The sequence below is a fragment of the Lissotriton helveticus genome, chromosome 7 (genome assembly GCF_964261635.1).
Source record: "Lissotriton helveticus chromosome 7, aLisHel1.1, whole genome shotgun sequence".
In the NCBI taxonomy this organism is placed as follows: domain Eukaryota; kingdom Metazoa; phylum Chordata; class Amphibia; order Caudata; family Salamandridae; genus Lissotriton; species Lissotriton helveticus.
Genome location: NC_136068.1, coordinates 828,372,212 through 828,386,690, shown reverse-complemented (window position 1 = coordinate 828,386,690; position 14,479 = coordinate 828,372,212). Strand labels below are relative to the sequence as shown.

The 14,479-nt window shown below is 40.2% G+C and overlaps 1 protein-coding gene across 4 annotated transcripts in view; it reads left to right on the top strand.

Annotated features, from left to right (window-relative positions):
- Positions 1-14,479, top strand: part of CNOT6 (CCR4-NOT transcription complex subunit 6) — a 350,905-nt gene that overhangs the window by 19,181 nt on the left and 317,245 nt on the right. For 2 of the 4 annotated variants that reach the window (XM_078653316.1, XM_078653318.1), the window contains exon 2: positions 489-602. In XM_078653316.1, the coding sequence (XP_078509442.1) occupies positions 491-602 (112 nt within the window). In that variant the 5' untranslated portion in view covers positions 489-490. Of the gene's footprint in view, positions 1-485; positions 603-14,479 lie in introns of all 4 variants that reach the window. The other 2 variants (XM_078653315.1, XM_078653317.1) reach the window with 1 other exon arrangement.

Here is a 14,479-nt window from a genome sequence, read left to right as displayed (position 1 = left end):
TGTTTTTAAACTGCAAATGGAGCTTACCTTTGGAGGTGTGGGTTGTGTTTTTTGTTTTGTTTTTATCTCATTAAAAAAGTTTACCATATAGTCGCTTGTGTGACTACACAGAACCCTCAGGTAGCCTCAAAGCTTTATATTATACACTCCACCCCTCCCGACTTCTGGATGGGCAAATATGTCTCCAACCAGCTGTTCACACCTTTTCCTTTCCTGATGTGTTGCTTCTCCTGTCTGTAGTATTCCCTGAGCCTACTTTCTTGCTCCAACTTTCCGAAATTCTCCTCTGATACTTTGCTGCATTTGTATATTGTACTTTTTACAATTGCTTGTTGGTTTGACAAACTTTAACATCTGTTTTAATGGATGCGGGTGCTCTACCACTTGACTGCTCAGAGTTATTTTGACATTTCAAGATGCTTTATCACAGGACTGATGGTAATCTGCAAACCTGTGTAAATAATGCTCATTTCTTTTTGTGACAGAAGGAATGTCCAAAGAGAAGTACGATCCCCCCGATCCACGAAGAATATACACCATCATGTCCTCTGAAGACGCAGCAAATGGGAAGAAATCACACTGGGCAGAGTTGGAAATAAGTGGTAAGGTCAAACTAAGGGAAGACGTTTAAAAAATAATATTAATATATATATATATATATATATATATATATATATATATATATATATATATATATATATATATATATATATATATATATATATATATATATAATTTAATTATTTTATTATGTAATTGGACATATGAACAAGCAGCATATGAAAGTGAATTTATTTCATGGGAACTGTGACCATGAAGTCTCGACAGACAGGCAGTTCTGTTCATTGGGTAGTATAAACGGTCATTTAAAAAAAAAAAATTGTGAAGATCTAGCACCCTAAAAAGGCCTAGCTTTTCTAGAATTTCCCAGAAATTTCCTTTTCTTCAGGTGCTCCACTGTTGTGACTGGCACACACCACTAGTTTTAGTGATGTATGCCAGGAAATAGAGGTGGAGGGTGCACATTTCGCCTAATATCTTCATTGTCCTGGTGGCTGTGCAAAGATGGATACAAATGGACACATGATGAATGCACAGTAGTCAGGCAGAGGAAGGACTTATAGATTCACAAGTTCTTTTGCTGTGAAAACTGAATTTGTAATCTCTCCTTGGTAGCAAGATTTAATCAAGTTCTCCATGAAGAGTTTAGGTCATCCTGAAATTTCATAAGCAGTGGGAGACCCATGACATTTTAGACAAAACTAAGTTGCCATCAAATCAGTCAACAGCAGTGTGGTTTGACAGTTTATTTCTATTACATTTGACATTAATGAAGAATAAGTTCCTAATCAGGAGCCTAGGACATCTTGGTATTGGAAGCGCAGAAGTGAAAGAATGATGATGCATCTGGATAATGTGTGGTCCTCAACTGTCTATAATTGCAATTCTAATGATCACCAACCAGCTAAGATATCTGTTACAGAGATGCAATTGCAGGTGAACTTTATGCATTCATCACATTTTGGATATTTACCACATCTCCCTACAATCTCCAAATAGGGTAAGGATAAGAGATTGGTTTATGAATCCTTAATGAATGCGGTGCACTTAATAGAAATATTTATTCCTTCATAAATTGAGCAAGCCATTGGAAAATGTTTGAAGTAGTGAGTCACTACGACAGGCTAGAATGCCTTATAGCTGAATAGAATGTCAACTAGAATTAGTAAAAACGTTATAATCCATAGTCCTTAGCACCACTGCATCAAAGCTCAAATGAAATGAAGCCTGACCACCAACTTGAAGAACTTTAAAATTATTTATTTATTTAGGAGTTTTATACAGCGCAAGCTAGACCCGAAGGTATCAGAGTGCTTTACAGCATAGGTGGTAAAGAAATCACCGAAGAAAACAGTAGTGTACATATTGACTCTAGGCGAGTCTAAAGTCTCGGCTCAGCGTATGCATTGCATAGCAGGAGATCATCACACAGAGAGAGACCAAACAAAAAAAACAGTAGAATACTTGTTGAATTTTGTAGAGTCAAACGCCTCAGATCAGGTATAGATTGAATACAATATGAACCATAGACGGAGCACAGCACAAATATGTATGCGACTGACTATCCACAGTCAGCCGAAATATTTAATACACAAAAGAGCACATAAACACTTTGTCCAGCAAGCGATCTTCACCACAGTGGTTAGGTTGTTTACAACATCGGTACAGCCACAGCCAACACGTGTTTCGTCGCAATTCGCGACTCTTTCAAGGCTGTTAAACAAGATGATACAGTGTAATTTCAATATTTTTGTTCTATTGGAAAGATCCGCAAAACACCATATTGTACCTTTTTTCTCCATTGTGCTCGTTAAAAGGTTCCTCTCCCTTGTGCATTGTGAACCTACAAAATTAAAAAGACAGGGGCGTGTGTGTAAGCTTATAAAACACCCCTGTGTGGAAAGCTCAGAACAGTGTTGTCTCAGCTGACGTGCACAATAACGATGTAAATAACACAAAGTTATTAGAAATGAGAGGAAAGAACCGGTAACGACACTCTATACCCGTGTTGATCGTTTCTAAAGAAGGTAATATTAAGAATTGTAAATACCTCCTGAACTAAGTGGAATTTTCACTTGGGAGTCACGTTTATTCAAAGTAATAAAGTTCACACGGGAAACTGATAACGATTGTCCAGATCACTAACATGGCTTCCGAATTGTAGACTGGAACTGGAAAACAACACATATGTGCATCAGTTTTCCTTACTGTATAAAACAGTACTCAACAATTAAAAGTTAAGTGATATTGGCCAAAACGTCAAAGAATCTATGTGTTATCTCACACATCTATGAGCTTAATCAAGCTCCTCTAGATGACATATACCTGATGTTTCATGCCATCTAAATGTGTTCCATAAACCTTAGGCATCCAACTTTCAAGTCAATATCTTTGCTCTGTGTGTGTGAGCCACCTACTAAAATGTAACGAATGAACAATAAACAGCCTTCATCCTGATTCAGTCTAGTATGTATACAGTATAGAGGTTTCAAAGCTTACCAAACTCTCTAGCACCTATGTAATGGCTTAGTAAAAAAAAACGCCTCCATGAAACCACCTAATTTTCTCTTAAAGGCCCATCTGGTGCCGCCGACAGTAGTTGTTCACAGTATAATCAAAGGATCTAATATAGTCACTTACTCCGTGTTTCTACTTGGGTAATGCCCCAATGGAAGATAGGTAGTGTCTGAGCTGCAACAACGTGACGTTAGTCTCCTTCGTGTATAGCCAATACGGTCACTGTAAATCAGAAGATAAAGTATGCTATAGGCGAGGCGCGGTTGAAGAAACTTAGCCCACTACCCTCAGGGGCAAGAGGTGAAAGAACTACAGGTCACCAACATTTTATTAGCATATATGCGAGCTCACCTCTGGCGGGCAGATTCTGTCATTGAGAAAGTCCCCCACTTGCTGAGTGGGTATCCGAAGGGTCGCTGTTCCACCCACTCAATCCCGTCCCGATTCAAAATTGCAAAAGCCGCAAGGTAGAAAAGACGTTGCAGCTGTAAACATAATTAAAGTATCAATTAATGAGTCCAAAAGTTAAACCAAGTTTAACCCTAAGTCTAACCGAATATGGTGTCCCTAACTTTCCTAAAGGCTCTCACCTTGTGCTCGCCTCGAATAGTTGCTGTCCAGTCCACAAAGTATGAGAAAAAGTTTAAAGGAAGTGTTCCGCTATAGTCGGCGTTTGCGTTATAACGTAGCGTCCTCTCGGCGTTATGTTTACTTGGTAATGTGTGGCCCAACGAGTGTAAAAATACACTTCTGGGTTGCCGTTGCCATTTTAGTAGATTTTGGGTAATTTTTGTATATTGTAGCGAAAAAATACTGAGCATGCACAATATAAAGAATCTAGGGTCTTGATAAAAACGCAGGCCATTTAAGCCTACAGTAAGTGAATGTCTATTTTGAAGTATAAAGTTTAAGAGTATAAGGATATTAACTTGTCCCAAACGGTTAGTAGCCCAAGTAGGTTAGTATAAGGGACGTAGAGAGTGTGAGGCAGCAGATAAAGTTGAATGGTGATTATGTGAACATTCCATAAAAAATGTAAGACCCCGTTGTGTGGTTCCACAATACTGTGTCTCAAAAGATATATACCCATATTATACGGACCTAATCAACAATAGCTCCAGACCCATGTATTAAATGGCCGTAAAGGAAAACACAACATGTACGTTTTTTACAATTACTAGCAGTTCTTATATCCAGTGAAGGGATGTGAAAAGCGTCATTTTTCAATGCTTATTAGAGCAATCCTTATATCCAGTGAAAAGACCTGTACAACATAATTAAGTGCCTATTAGAATAAGCAACATTTGAACCTTCCTAGTTCTCTTAATAATTTGCACTTTTAGATTTTTCTCTTGCATTTCTCCAGTTCTGTAAGTATTTTGTACTCTCTTCGTTCTTAACAATTATAGAAAGTAAGAAACACTGTAATCGCGTTATTTCAGCATCATTATCTCATGTCATACCTAATGTGAATTCAGACCTAAAAATGGTTTCTATGGATGGCCCCCATGTCATATCTTGCATATCATAGGAATAGATTTTCTTTTGGCAAAAAAGGCATACAGTGGTACAGGTGGTCGTATCAATCCTTTAGAAAAACAAACATCTCTTTGTCAAAATTGAGCCCATATTCGACCGCTCGCAGTTTGCATATCCATAGGGCTACCAATTTACGCAGACTATGGACTTTATCACCCCCTCTGGGGTTGTCTAATACAGATTCTATTCCATGAAACTTCAGATGTAATAGTTCCGCTGTGCCATGTTTCTCAATGAAATGTACAGCTAGGGGATAGCTGGCATTACCATTTCTAATGGCCCGTATATGCTCCTGTATACCTTCTTTGACTGGTCTAATCGTGCTTCCTACGTAAATCTTTTGACAGACACATATTCTACAATAGACCAAAAAGTTAGTATTGCAATTCATGAAAGACTTGATTTTGTATTGAATCAATGAATTGTACCTAAAGGTCTTGGTTTTGTCCACGGAGTATGGACAAACAGAACAGTGGCCACATTTTATAAAAGCCATCTAGTGGCCCACCTAGCCAGGTTAGACCTCTCAGGTTTTTTAGGATTATAGAAACTAGGACTTAACCTATTACGTAGAGTTAGACCACGTCTGTATACAATAGTTGGTTTTGCCCCTATTACTTCCTGAATGTCTGTCGACTCTTAATATGTGGCAATGCTTTTTTAATATGTTGTATAGTTTGTGACTCTATGTGTTATATGTTGTTACCATCACTACTTTGGTCTTATGGGCACTTCCTCATTTGTTCTTCTTCTTGGGTATATGTGCAAGTAGTTGTCCACAATCTAAATGTTGTGCCTTTTTTCTGCTTTGAGGATCGTATTTTCGTACTCCCTGGATTCAAACCTCCTTAGTGTGTTATTCATTTCCTGTTTGACAATACTATCTTCCCTACAGTGTCATCTCACCCTAGTTAGCTCTCCGAAGGGTATAGAATTGATTTGTGATCTGGGATGTGCTGTCCCAGCATGTAGCATTGCGTTACATGCTGTCTCCTTTCTATGTAGGGCCGACATTATTGAATTCTCTTTGATGTACAATCTTAGATCTATAAAGATTGCTTCAAGTTTGTCATGTACATGTGTAAAGCGAATGTTCTATGTATTTGAATTTAAAAAGGGGCAGAATTGTTCCAATTGCATAGCATCTCCTGTCCAAATTAACAAACATCGTCTATATACCGACCCCAGTACATAGCATAGTTGATTAGGTGTTCAGAACATCGGGACCATACATAAAATTTCTCCAGCGATCCTACAAAAAGGTTCGCATATGCTGGAGAAAATGTAGAACCCATGGCCACTCCTTGGTGTTGTTTAAACCAGGATCCATTGTGCAAAAACAAATTATTCTCTAGGACTAGAGTGACTATCTCCAGAAGCATAGTTGTGTGCTCCCATAGAGAGGCATCCCTTTTAGAAAGATAGTATTTTACAGCCTCAAGGCCCTCCCGAGTTGGAATGGACGTGTATAAGGAGCTGATGTCAAAAGTAACAAAACTACAGTCATCAGTCCAAGTAAAGTCATGTAGTTGATTTAATAGGTCTTTTGTATCCAATATGAAAGAGGGTAGTTTTTTTTACATATGGCTGGAGGAACTGGTCAATGTATTCTGAAATGTGTTCGGTGGGGACCTGAATAGTCGGAGATCCCAGAGTCTAGTGGTGATATATATACAAAGACTCGGAGAGACCGATTCGGGGAGGGGGGCAAGGAAAGAGTCAGAAGGAGGGTGAGGTAAAAGTCTTAATATTAAGGTGGCTGTGGCTGTGGGTATCAGTGGACAGGATTATGCATTCTTTCTATTTGGATGGGAAGGGTTGAGGAAGAGGTCTTTAAGCTGCTTTTTGAATTGCACAAAGGAGGGGTTGGTCCTGACATGGACTGTGGTGGAGTTCCAAATTGTCTGCGGATTTCCAGAGAAGGGTCGAAGTTTTTTTTTGTTTGCGGGTTTTTGAGGGGTTGAGGAGTAGTGGTGGTTCTCCTGAGGCTCTGTGTTTGGCCAGCTTTCTTGAGTTTGGCGGCTAAGTAGACGGGTTTCCCGGTGTGCAGAGCTCTGTGCATGAGGAAAGAAGTTCTGAAATTGGCACACAATTCGATTGGGAGCCATTTTAGCTCCCTGAGTGCTGGTGAAATGTGCTCAAATTTCTTCACTCCGGTGACAGTTCTGGCTGCTGCATTTAGAGTTTATCTAAGCGGAGCTAGGCGAGAGTTATCTGTTCCTGTGAGGGTTGCAATCCCGTAGTCCAACATGGACAGCACCAGGGATTGAGTGGCTTGCTTTAGATCAGTAGGAGGGATGAAGGGTTTGATTTTGGTAAGCAGTTTAAGGTTGAGGAAGGCGCTCTTAGCAGAGTTCTTGACGTGTAAGGCATTGTCTAATTTTGGGTCAAGAGTGAACCCTAGTGATTTTACGGAGTTGATCAGGGTGAGATTGCAGTTCAGCGCATCAATAGCTTTTAGCCATTCAGAGACTTGGGGGTTTCCTTATTGGAGAGGAGTAGGATTTCCGTCTTGTCTTGGTTGAGTTTCAGGTGGTTGAGGGTTAGCCAGAGTTGACCTTCACTTAAAGTGTTGTTTAGTCTGTAAATGTCTTCCTTGGAGGAGGATTCTAGATAGATTTGGGTGTCGTCTGCATAATGGGGGAAGGGGATGTTGGGTTTTTTAAGGAATGGAGGTGAGTGGTTCCATGTAGATGTTGAAAAGTTCCAGAGAGAGCAATCATTCTTGTGGTATCCATCTGCTGACTGGGTGTACATCTGACAAGAAGTTATCGACTTTTATTCTTTGTGTGCGGTTCTATAGAAAGGAGGTGAACCACTGTAGTACCACCTCGTCTATGACCTTCTGGATCACTGTCTCTGTGCTGCAACCTTTTCTGAAGCCAGATTTGTGTGTGGGTTGTTGTAGTCCATGAGTGTTGGGTGAGTTGGAGGAGAACAAATCTTTCCAAGATTCTAGCTAGGAGAGGAAGATTGGAGACTGGTCTTTAGTTTAGATCGTTTGTGTTAAAACCATTGCAGAAGTCAGATAAACACTTGCAGAAAAGACCACCCTTTGGAGAGTAACTCAGCACAAAGGATGCATGGGGAGTCTGACAAACTAGAAATTAAGGAAGAACTGGAGAGTTTCTTACACAGTATCAAAGGCTAAATGTCAATATTATGAACAGATCTCAATAATAGCAATGTTTTGGATATTGGTTAACACATTTACAAAGTGGTTAAAAACTTGACCAACTTTGCCTAATGCCATTTTCTTTGGTAGAATTCGAATACGAGAGACCTAGCAGGAAGGAAACACTGCCAAGCAAGTGGATGCAATAAACTGCTGTGAATAATACTACCTTGGATGACTAACTACAGTGGTAACCAACGTAGTACTAGAAACCCGTACAAGCATAAATTAAGGGTATCCTTCAGGAACTGTAATAGATTCAGCATGTAGTTTATTTTCACACTACCAGGGGGAAAAACGTGTTTAATGTCCCCTCTTTAAAATTTGATCCATCGCGCCGACGCTAAACAAAATGTTACAAGGCAGTAAAATTCCCATAAATTACTTTACAGATTGCATTGTTCTGTTTACCCGAATCCTTAAAGGTGAACACTTGTGTATTATGTGGTAATATGAAAAAGATATGGTGATTGATCTAATACATTTTGAAAGGCAATTAGAAGGCAGTGCAGAAAAGGAAGGGGTTGTAAGATTTTTCTTTGAATGTTACGACAATTTGACTACTGAATAGCAGAAAGTCTCAGTATTTATACTTGTCTGAATAAGCTTAATTTTCCTTTGTAGATACGTCACCAAATGCAAGGCACTTAGCCTAGACCGGAGATATGCATATCCAAAATGTACACTAGTGTGCTTTCAGTGGTCTGATTCGTAGAACTTTCTTGTGCAGGATTATTAAACTGTGAGGCAAGATATAGATTTGTGAAACTCTGACAAACTTTTTTTTTTTAATCCTGAAGACGTGTCCTTTTTTGATTTGGATAAATAAATGTAGCCTACCACAACCAATCCCAGTGAAGCACCCTCCTAATCCCCGATCACCTTTGTTGAATGACTATTGTGCAACAATGTTGAATGCTTCTCTCACCAGGGCCGGGGGAAACTGAATCCACCACTTCTACCATGTTACAGATAAAAAGGGTGCAGAGTGCTGTCACAATGACAACATGTCCTACATGATTATCAAGTGTTGATAGTGAACTAAATGAAGCAGGAGTAGACTGCCTTTCATAAATCTCTGCAGAGTAGAGGAGAAAAACAATATGTTGCAAGTCAGGGAAGGGAAACATTAAGTAATGGGTACTTCTACCAGTGCATCACCAGAGTCTGGAAGTGTGGGAAGAAATGCATGATGCTATGTGTAGGCATCACGTTTGGGCCAGGCCACAGGCAGCAGCTTTGAGAAGGGTTGGCTATTTACAGCTCTGTGCGTGTCCTCTGGATAGTGTAGGTAGGACACAAATATTGGCCAGTCTATTTTTCTGCGTCTTTTGGAGTGACCTCAGCAATGTAGTGCCTGCACACCCTTTTCAGGCTGTACTAACTGACCCACGGTGTGTAATGCAACCACCCTCCCCACCACCACATGCTACTGTGTCCTATCCCATTTTTAGGTCTCGCCTACGCAGCGCGCAAGCCCTCCTTAGAGGGACCTCTTGGCATCGCTCTGGACTTTTGTCAGACTGGTGCATGCTGTTGGCGCATGGCTGCGTGTCGCTTTACCATTTGCGGCCGCGGGCTGTGCTTGTATTTGTTTATTTGTTTTTCGGGTGAAAGCAGCAGCACGTATGCTGCTTGCGTGCCTTTTATCTTTGTTTTAATGGTTACACGGCGCTGCTTGTTTGGTTCAAAATTGCAAAGCGCATTCTTGTTTGGCAGGTTTACAGTCCAGCAATTTTTACCGCATGTGCAATATTCCTCTGCAATCACAATCCACAATACTGCAGTAGAAATTGTTTTTGAGAAAGTTTTCCTATGCAAAGTTATTGGCGCATGATGAAGCGGTGCTTTTAAGAAATTATCATAAGCGGCTGCCTCAGACATTTCGCGCACAGTAACACGAAGCACACTCAGCTGCCTGCAGGATGCAGGCGTGTTTACGTTGCGTCTGTTCAGAGTTCAGCACAACATGCTTTGGGGTCAACCAAGGCGGCTGCGCCTTTGTTGTCTTATGCCCTGCTTGCCAGTAAGGCATAGACTTGGACAGCAACATTTTATTTTTTATTACACATAGGCACATCGCTCTACAACTTCAACAATGATGGGCACGTCATTAATTTTGTTGTGCTCTTCAATTAAAATATACCCCCGCACAAAAGGAGTCGGAAACCACCCCCTTAGTGTACGTTTGGCCCCTCCTCTCTTCTTTCCTAACATTGCAATTAAATTCTGCACAGTAGAGCATGCCTCTCTCCATTCCCTGCATCCCTCCCCTTGCACGTTGTTTTTAAACATGCGCGCCACTGTTTTACTTCATTTTCTACACTTCACATACATTTGCATTTTATTTCTGGAAGGCACGGAGAGTTTGTGCCTCAATGTTGATAAAGCTGTGTAGCCGCTCTATTGCTGGTTAACATGCACTTTAATTGCTGGTTTATAACGGTTCGGGAAGCGTGTGTGCGCTTTAGCAAGTGTATGATGTGAGCATGTCTGGATCTCGGTTGCACCTGTTCATGGTGTGTGCCTTCACCGGAGCTGGTGGAAGAGAGTCGGCAGGAGGAGTCGTCGCCAATGCCTCTTGAGCCATCCAGGTTCGGCACTCTGTGGTCACTGCCTTAGTCCATGCACCTTTTCCCCAGTGATGTACCATCTCTCCCCCTGCGCCTTTCAAATTGAGCACAGGCCACAGTCTTCAGCCGGACCCTTGTGAACTCCTACATTATACTACTGTTGTATGCGGCCATAACTAAACCGAAGAGCTGGTAAGCAATAAAGCTCTGCGCGTCATTGTCTGCGCCAAGGAATCCTACATCCCTTTGTAGTCCTCACTGGCCATTAGGGATAGGAGTTGCAACTTGCTGGAAAACAATGCCCCCCACCATGGTTGCAGCTATGTTCTAGTTGTGGTATGTATTTTAGATGTGCACGCACTTTTTGGATTGGGTCTCCATGTAGATGCATAAATATATTTAGCCAGTGTAGCTAAGTAGTTAATTACTTTTTTTTATTTAGTTTTTTATTAAATCACTTTAAAAATAACACAACTCCAACCCAGAACACATTTTTTACTTGTTATCATGGAGACACCTGTCCGTTTTTGCTAATTTTGAAGGTCGTAATGGCACACAATCCATTTAAACTATGTTTAGCTTTCGGTTTTAGAACGGTTTATAATTACCAACTTAACCCATGCTTGTGACACTCGAATCAGTTGTCTAACACAAACTTTGTTGCATTTTAAGATAGTGCTGTTAACTTCTTTTTTCTAAATGATAACTCCACTGCAAAAAACTTAAATAATAAGTCATTTCCAACTTTATTAGCACTAACTTACTAATGCGAGACCGATTGCATTGCAAATGCTTGTTCAGAGTGTTTCTGTGTTAAGTGATTATCAAAGGAGTTCATTCAATCCGTATGCTGGCCGCAGATGCTATCAGTGGCTCTAGTGTTGTGGCTGTGTTGCCTAGTGCTGGTTGGTGGCTGTATTGCCTAGTGCTGGTTGGTGGAGATTCAAGTTGCATGTATCTTTTGTGTACTTGTCAGCTATGCAGCCCGAGTAAGTGCCAACCCCTTCAGCTTGGCGGCAGTTGTAGTAAAGGTTGCCTGCTCACTCGATTCCTTTGTATTTGTGAATGTCCCTAGCAGCCGTTGCGTTGTCGGTAGTCATGGTAGTCATAATGTCTTAGGCCATAAAGTCACTGGACTTGGGTCAGATCTCTTCCTCGATGTATGTATGTGAATTATTAATTTGACTATCCCAGTGTCTTACTTCATATCGTAATGCAGTAGCCTGATTTCCAGATCTAACTGGGGCTTATCTATATAGATATATTTCTGCACCTTTACTTTTCCAAAGCCGCCACTGTTAGCCAGGGGGAATGGGATAAGAGACACTGGATATTACAACTCTGAGTCATCACTGCTGGGCACTGATGTCTATTGGTCGTTTTGCATATCAAAAGATTAGACAAATGTCTTAGTATCTTATTGTTGCGTTGTCATTTTGTACTTTTTATGGCAATGACAGACTTTCAGAACATAAATGATTCAGATTCGAGTTTTAGTTTAATGAAACTAAGTTTGCATAAAAAGGATCAACAGCAGTAGGGAGTCTGAGTGACTGCTTCTACTACACTTAACATGAGTGAGAGTCAAAAATGTTTGGCATTCAAATGTCGAACTTACTCAGTAGTTTATTGCATATCGTAGTACAGGAATCTAAGAACATTGTACCAAAAATATCTGTTATCGGTGTTATTTGAGCGATGACGTCCATGTTCTGACCAAGGTAACTAACTGCCTTCCATTTCCAAAATACACTCATGGTTTTATTTTCTAAAACAAAAATGTAAACCATGTATTTGTATGCTGATTATTCCAACAGTCTTGTATGGTGAAGAGAATCCATTCATTTCCCTTATGTAGCGTAGGATCCAAAAAGAAATGTGAAATAAAAATATATAGTCTTATCTTCTTTAAAGGTATTCTCTGAAAAAGTACTCCAAACAATACAAGTTTGTTTTCAAAATAGAACTTATTTCCTGGAATACTTCTGTGTTTAGCATTTAAAGGGAGAACAAACAATTTCTTGGGTTTTGGCAAGTTCTGATAATAAGGTCCTGGCTGCTGCAACATAGTATCCTAATTGCCCAGCAAAAACTCTCTGAACCACGAGGAAATGTATATCTTAACATCAAAATTGCTGCTGTGATTTGCAAACAAACATTAGTTTAGTGGGTTCATGGGAAATGTAGTTTGTGCTCTTGCGTCAATGTGTAGTGCATTCTCAAGAGATGTGAAGCTCTATGCCAAACAGCACTGATGTTTTGGGTGCAGAGTCAGCCCATCCTTCCTCGGTATTGCGCCTGCTGTGCTCTTGAAGGCAAGCCCAAGTCCGATGTCATGCACTTTTTAATGTATTGTGTCTAGTGGCAGGGGTGTGAAATTCAGTAAAATATCTACTTGTCCATGGAACAGGCTCTTTCATAAATCTACTTGTCCTGTAATAAAATCCATTGTCCCTTTGGTGCCACATAGTGCGCTGACAAATCATGGCAGCCATTTTATTTTATATAAGCGCTATAATAGCCTCTCTGGTTATGCCATGCCTCCTACTATAGTAGGGTTTGAATACTAGCAATTTATTTCTTTTACCACATTCCTGCAGATCTACATAGAGGGGCTGGAAGTAGCGGTAAGGTTTTGAATACGCCCTTATGAATCTGCGCAACCTATTAACTTGCATGTTTTTAAAAGTTTTCAATTGCTCTTCTCTAATCTTTTACCATTCTCAGAAAGGTTGGAGACTTACTCCTGACAAGGGCATCAGTAAAACTTATTCCAGGGTTGGGGAAAAAAAGTGTTTGGAAAGTGTACTTGTAAACAAGCAACAGATTTTTTTTTTTTTTGCATGAGCAAATCTCCACGTGCATATTTGCTCATTCTAAAATGCAGATCTCAAATATTTTCTAGGAGTACAATTTTCTGGCCTACTTCTGTAAATTTTTGTGAATTCATAAAAGCCATAAATCTGCACTAATGAAATGGTCATATACCATGGCTGCGATTTGGGACTTTCTTTAAGGTCTTAAACGCGCATGGAATCCCCCCCCCCTCCCCCCCCGAAGCGTGTCATGCGATTTCCACGCGTGCGCTATTCGGACGACCCCCGGCTGTCTGATGCACACGCCCACTGTGACGTCGGAAGGCCGGGGGCCATCCGACACATGGAAAGGGTTAAGAATCATGCCGCTAATTAGGTCTGTTGTGAACCAAGGCCTTTTTGTTTTTTTATTACATTCTCTCTCTAGCTAGCTGCTTGGTTCACTGTTAGTGACCATATTCTGCTCTTTCACAAGGAGGCTATTGGCAGAGAGAATAGTTTTGTTCAGTGCCAGTGACTACTGTGGCAATGTGTGCTTTTTGAGACCCCAAAATATTTTTGCTCTTTGCTAAATTTTGTTATAATGGCAAAGGCCCAGCATCTCCATTAACATTTTTACAAAACCCCTATTAAAACAAGACACTCGTTGAAAAAACCAATTAGGTTGACCACCAATGCCAGACCTAGTTGGTTTTGCCAATGCTTGTTTATTTCCATGTTTCCCATAAAATTGTTCAAACTGGTTACAGTGATTTTCCATTATGAATATTTTTGGAAAATACTAGCATGCATCAACACATTTTACTAAGTGTTTCAAAGAAATGGTCCAAAAATTTCAGAGTAGTTTTCCAAAATATATTTTTTCCTAGTTGCATTTGTTTGTGAACATTTTAACGTTCAAGCAAAGAATCCTCAATCTTTCTTTGAAGCTTGTGCAAATATGTGCTTCTAATTAGAGAGCATTCTGGGAGCATTATATGTAGCCTCATATTGTTCAACTTTGCAAATGTGTGTACACATTTTTATACTGGAACCTCGGTCAGTAGTGCAGTCTGAGCTTACATTTCCTTAGAAAGCTCACTTTAATAATGAAGGCTTTGCATTAAAGAACCATAAATACTAGTTAGAATACCATAACCTATGGATTCAAATATTACCTTAACTACAGACAATGCGCATCACTGATCCATAGTAAGGTGCTGTAAACTATCAGCCAAAGGGTTTAAGCTGCAGGGGAACCGGCCTACTTGCCCCAAGGACAAAATAAACATGAAAACTTGTTGTCCTTGACCCCCAAA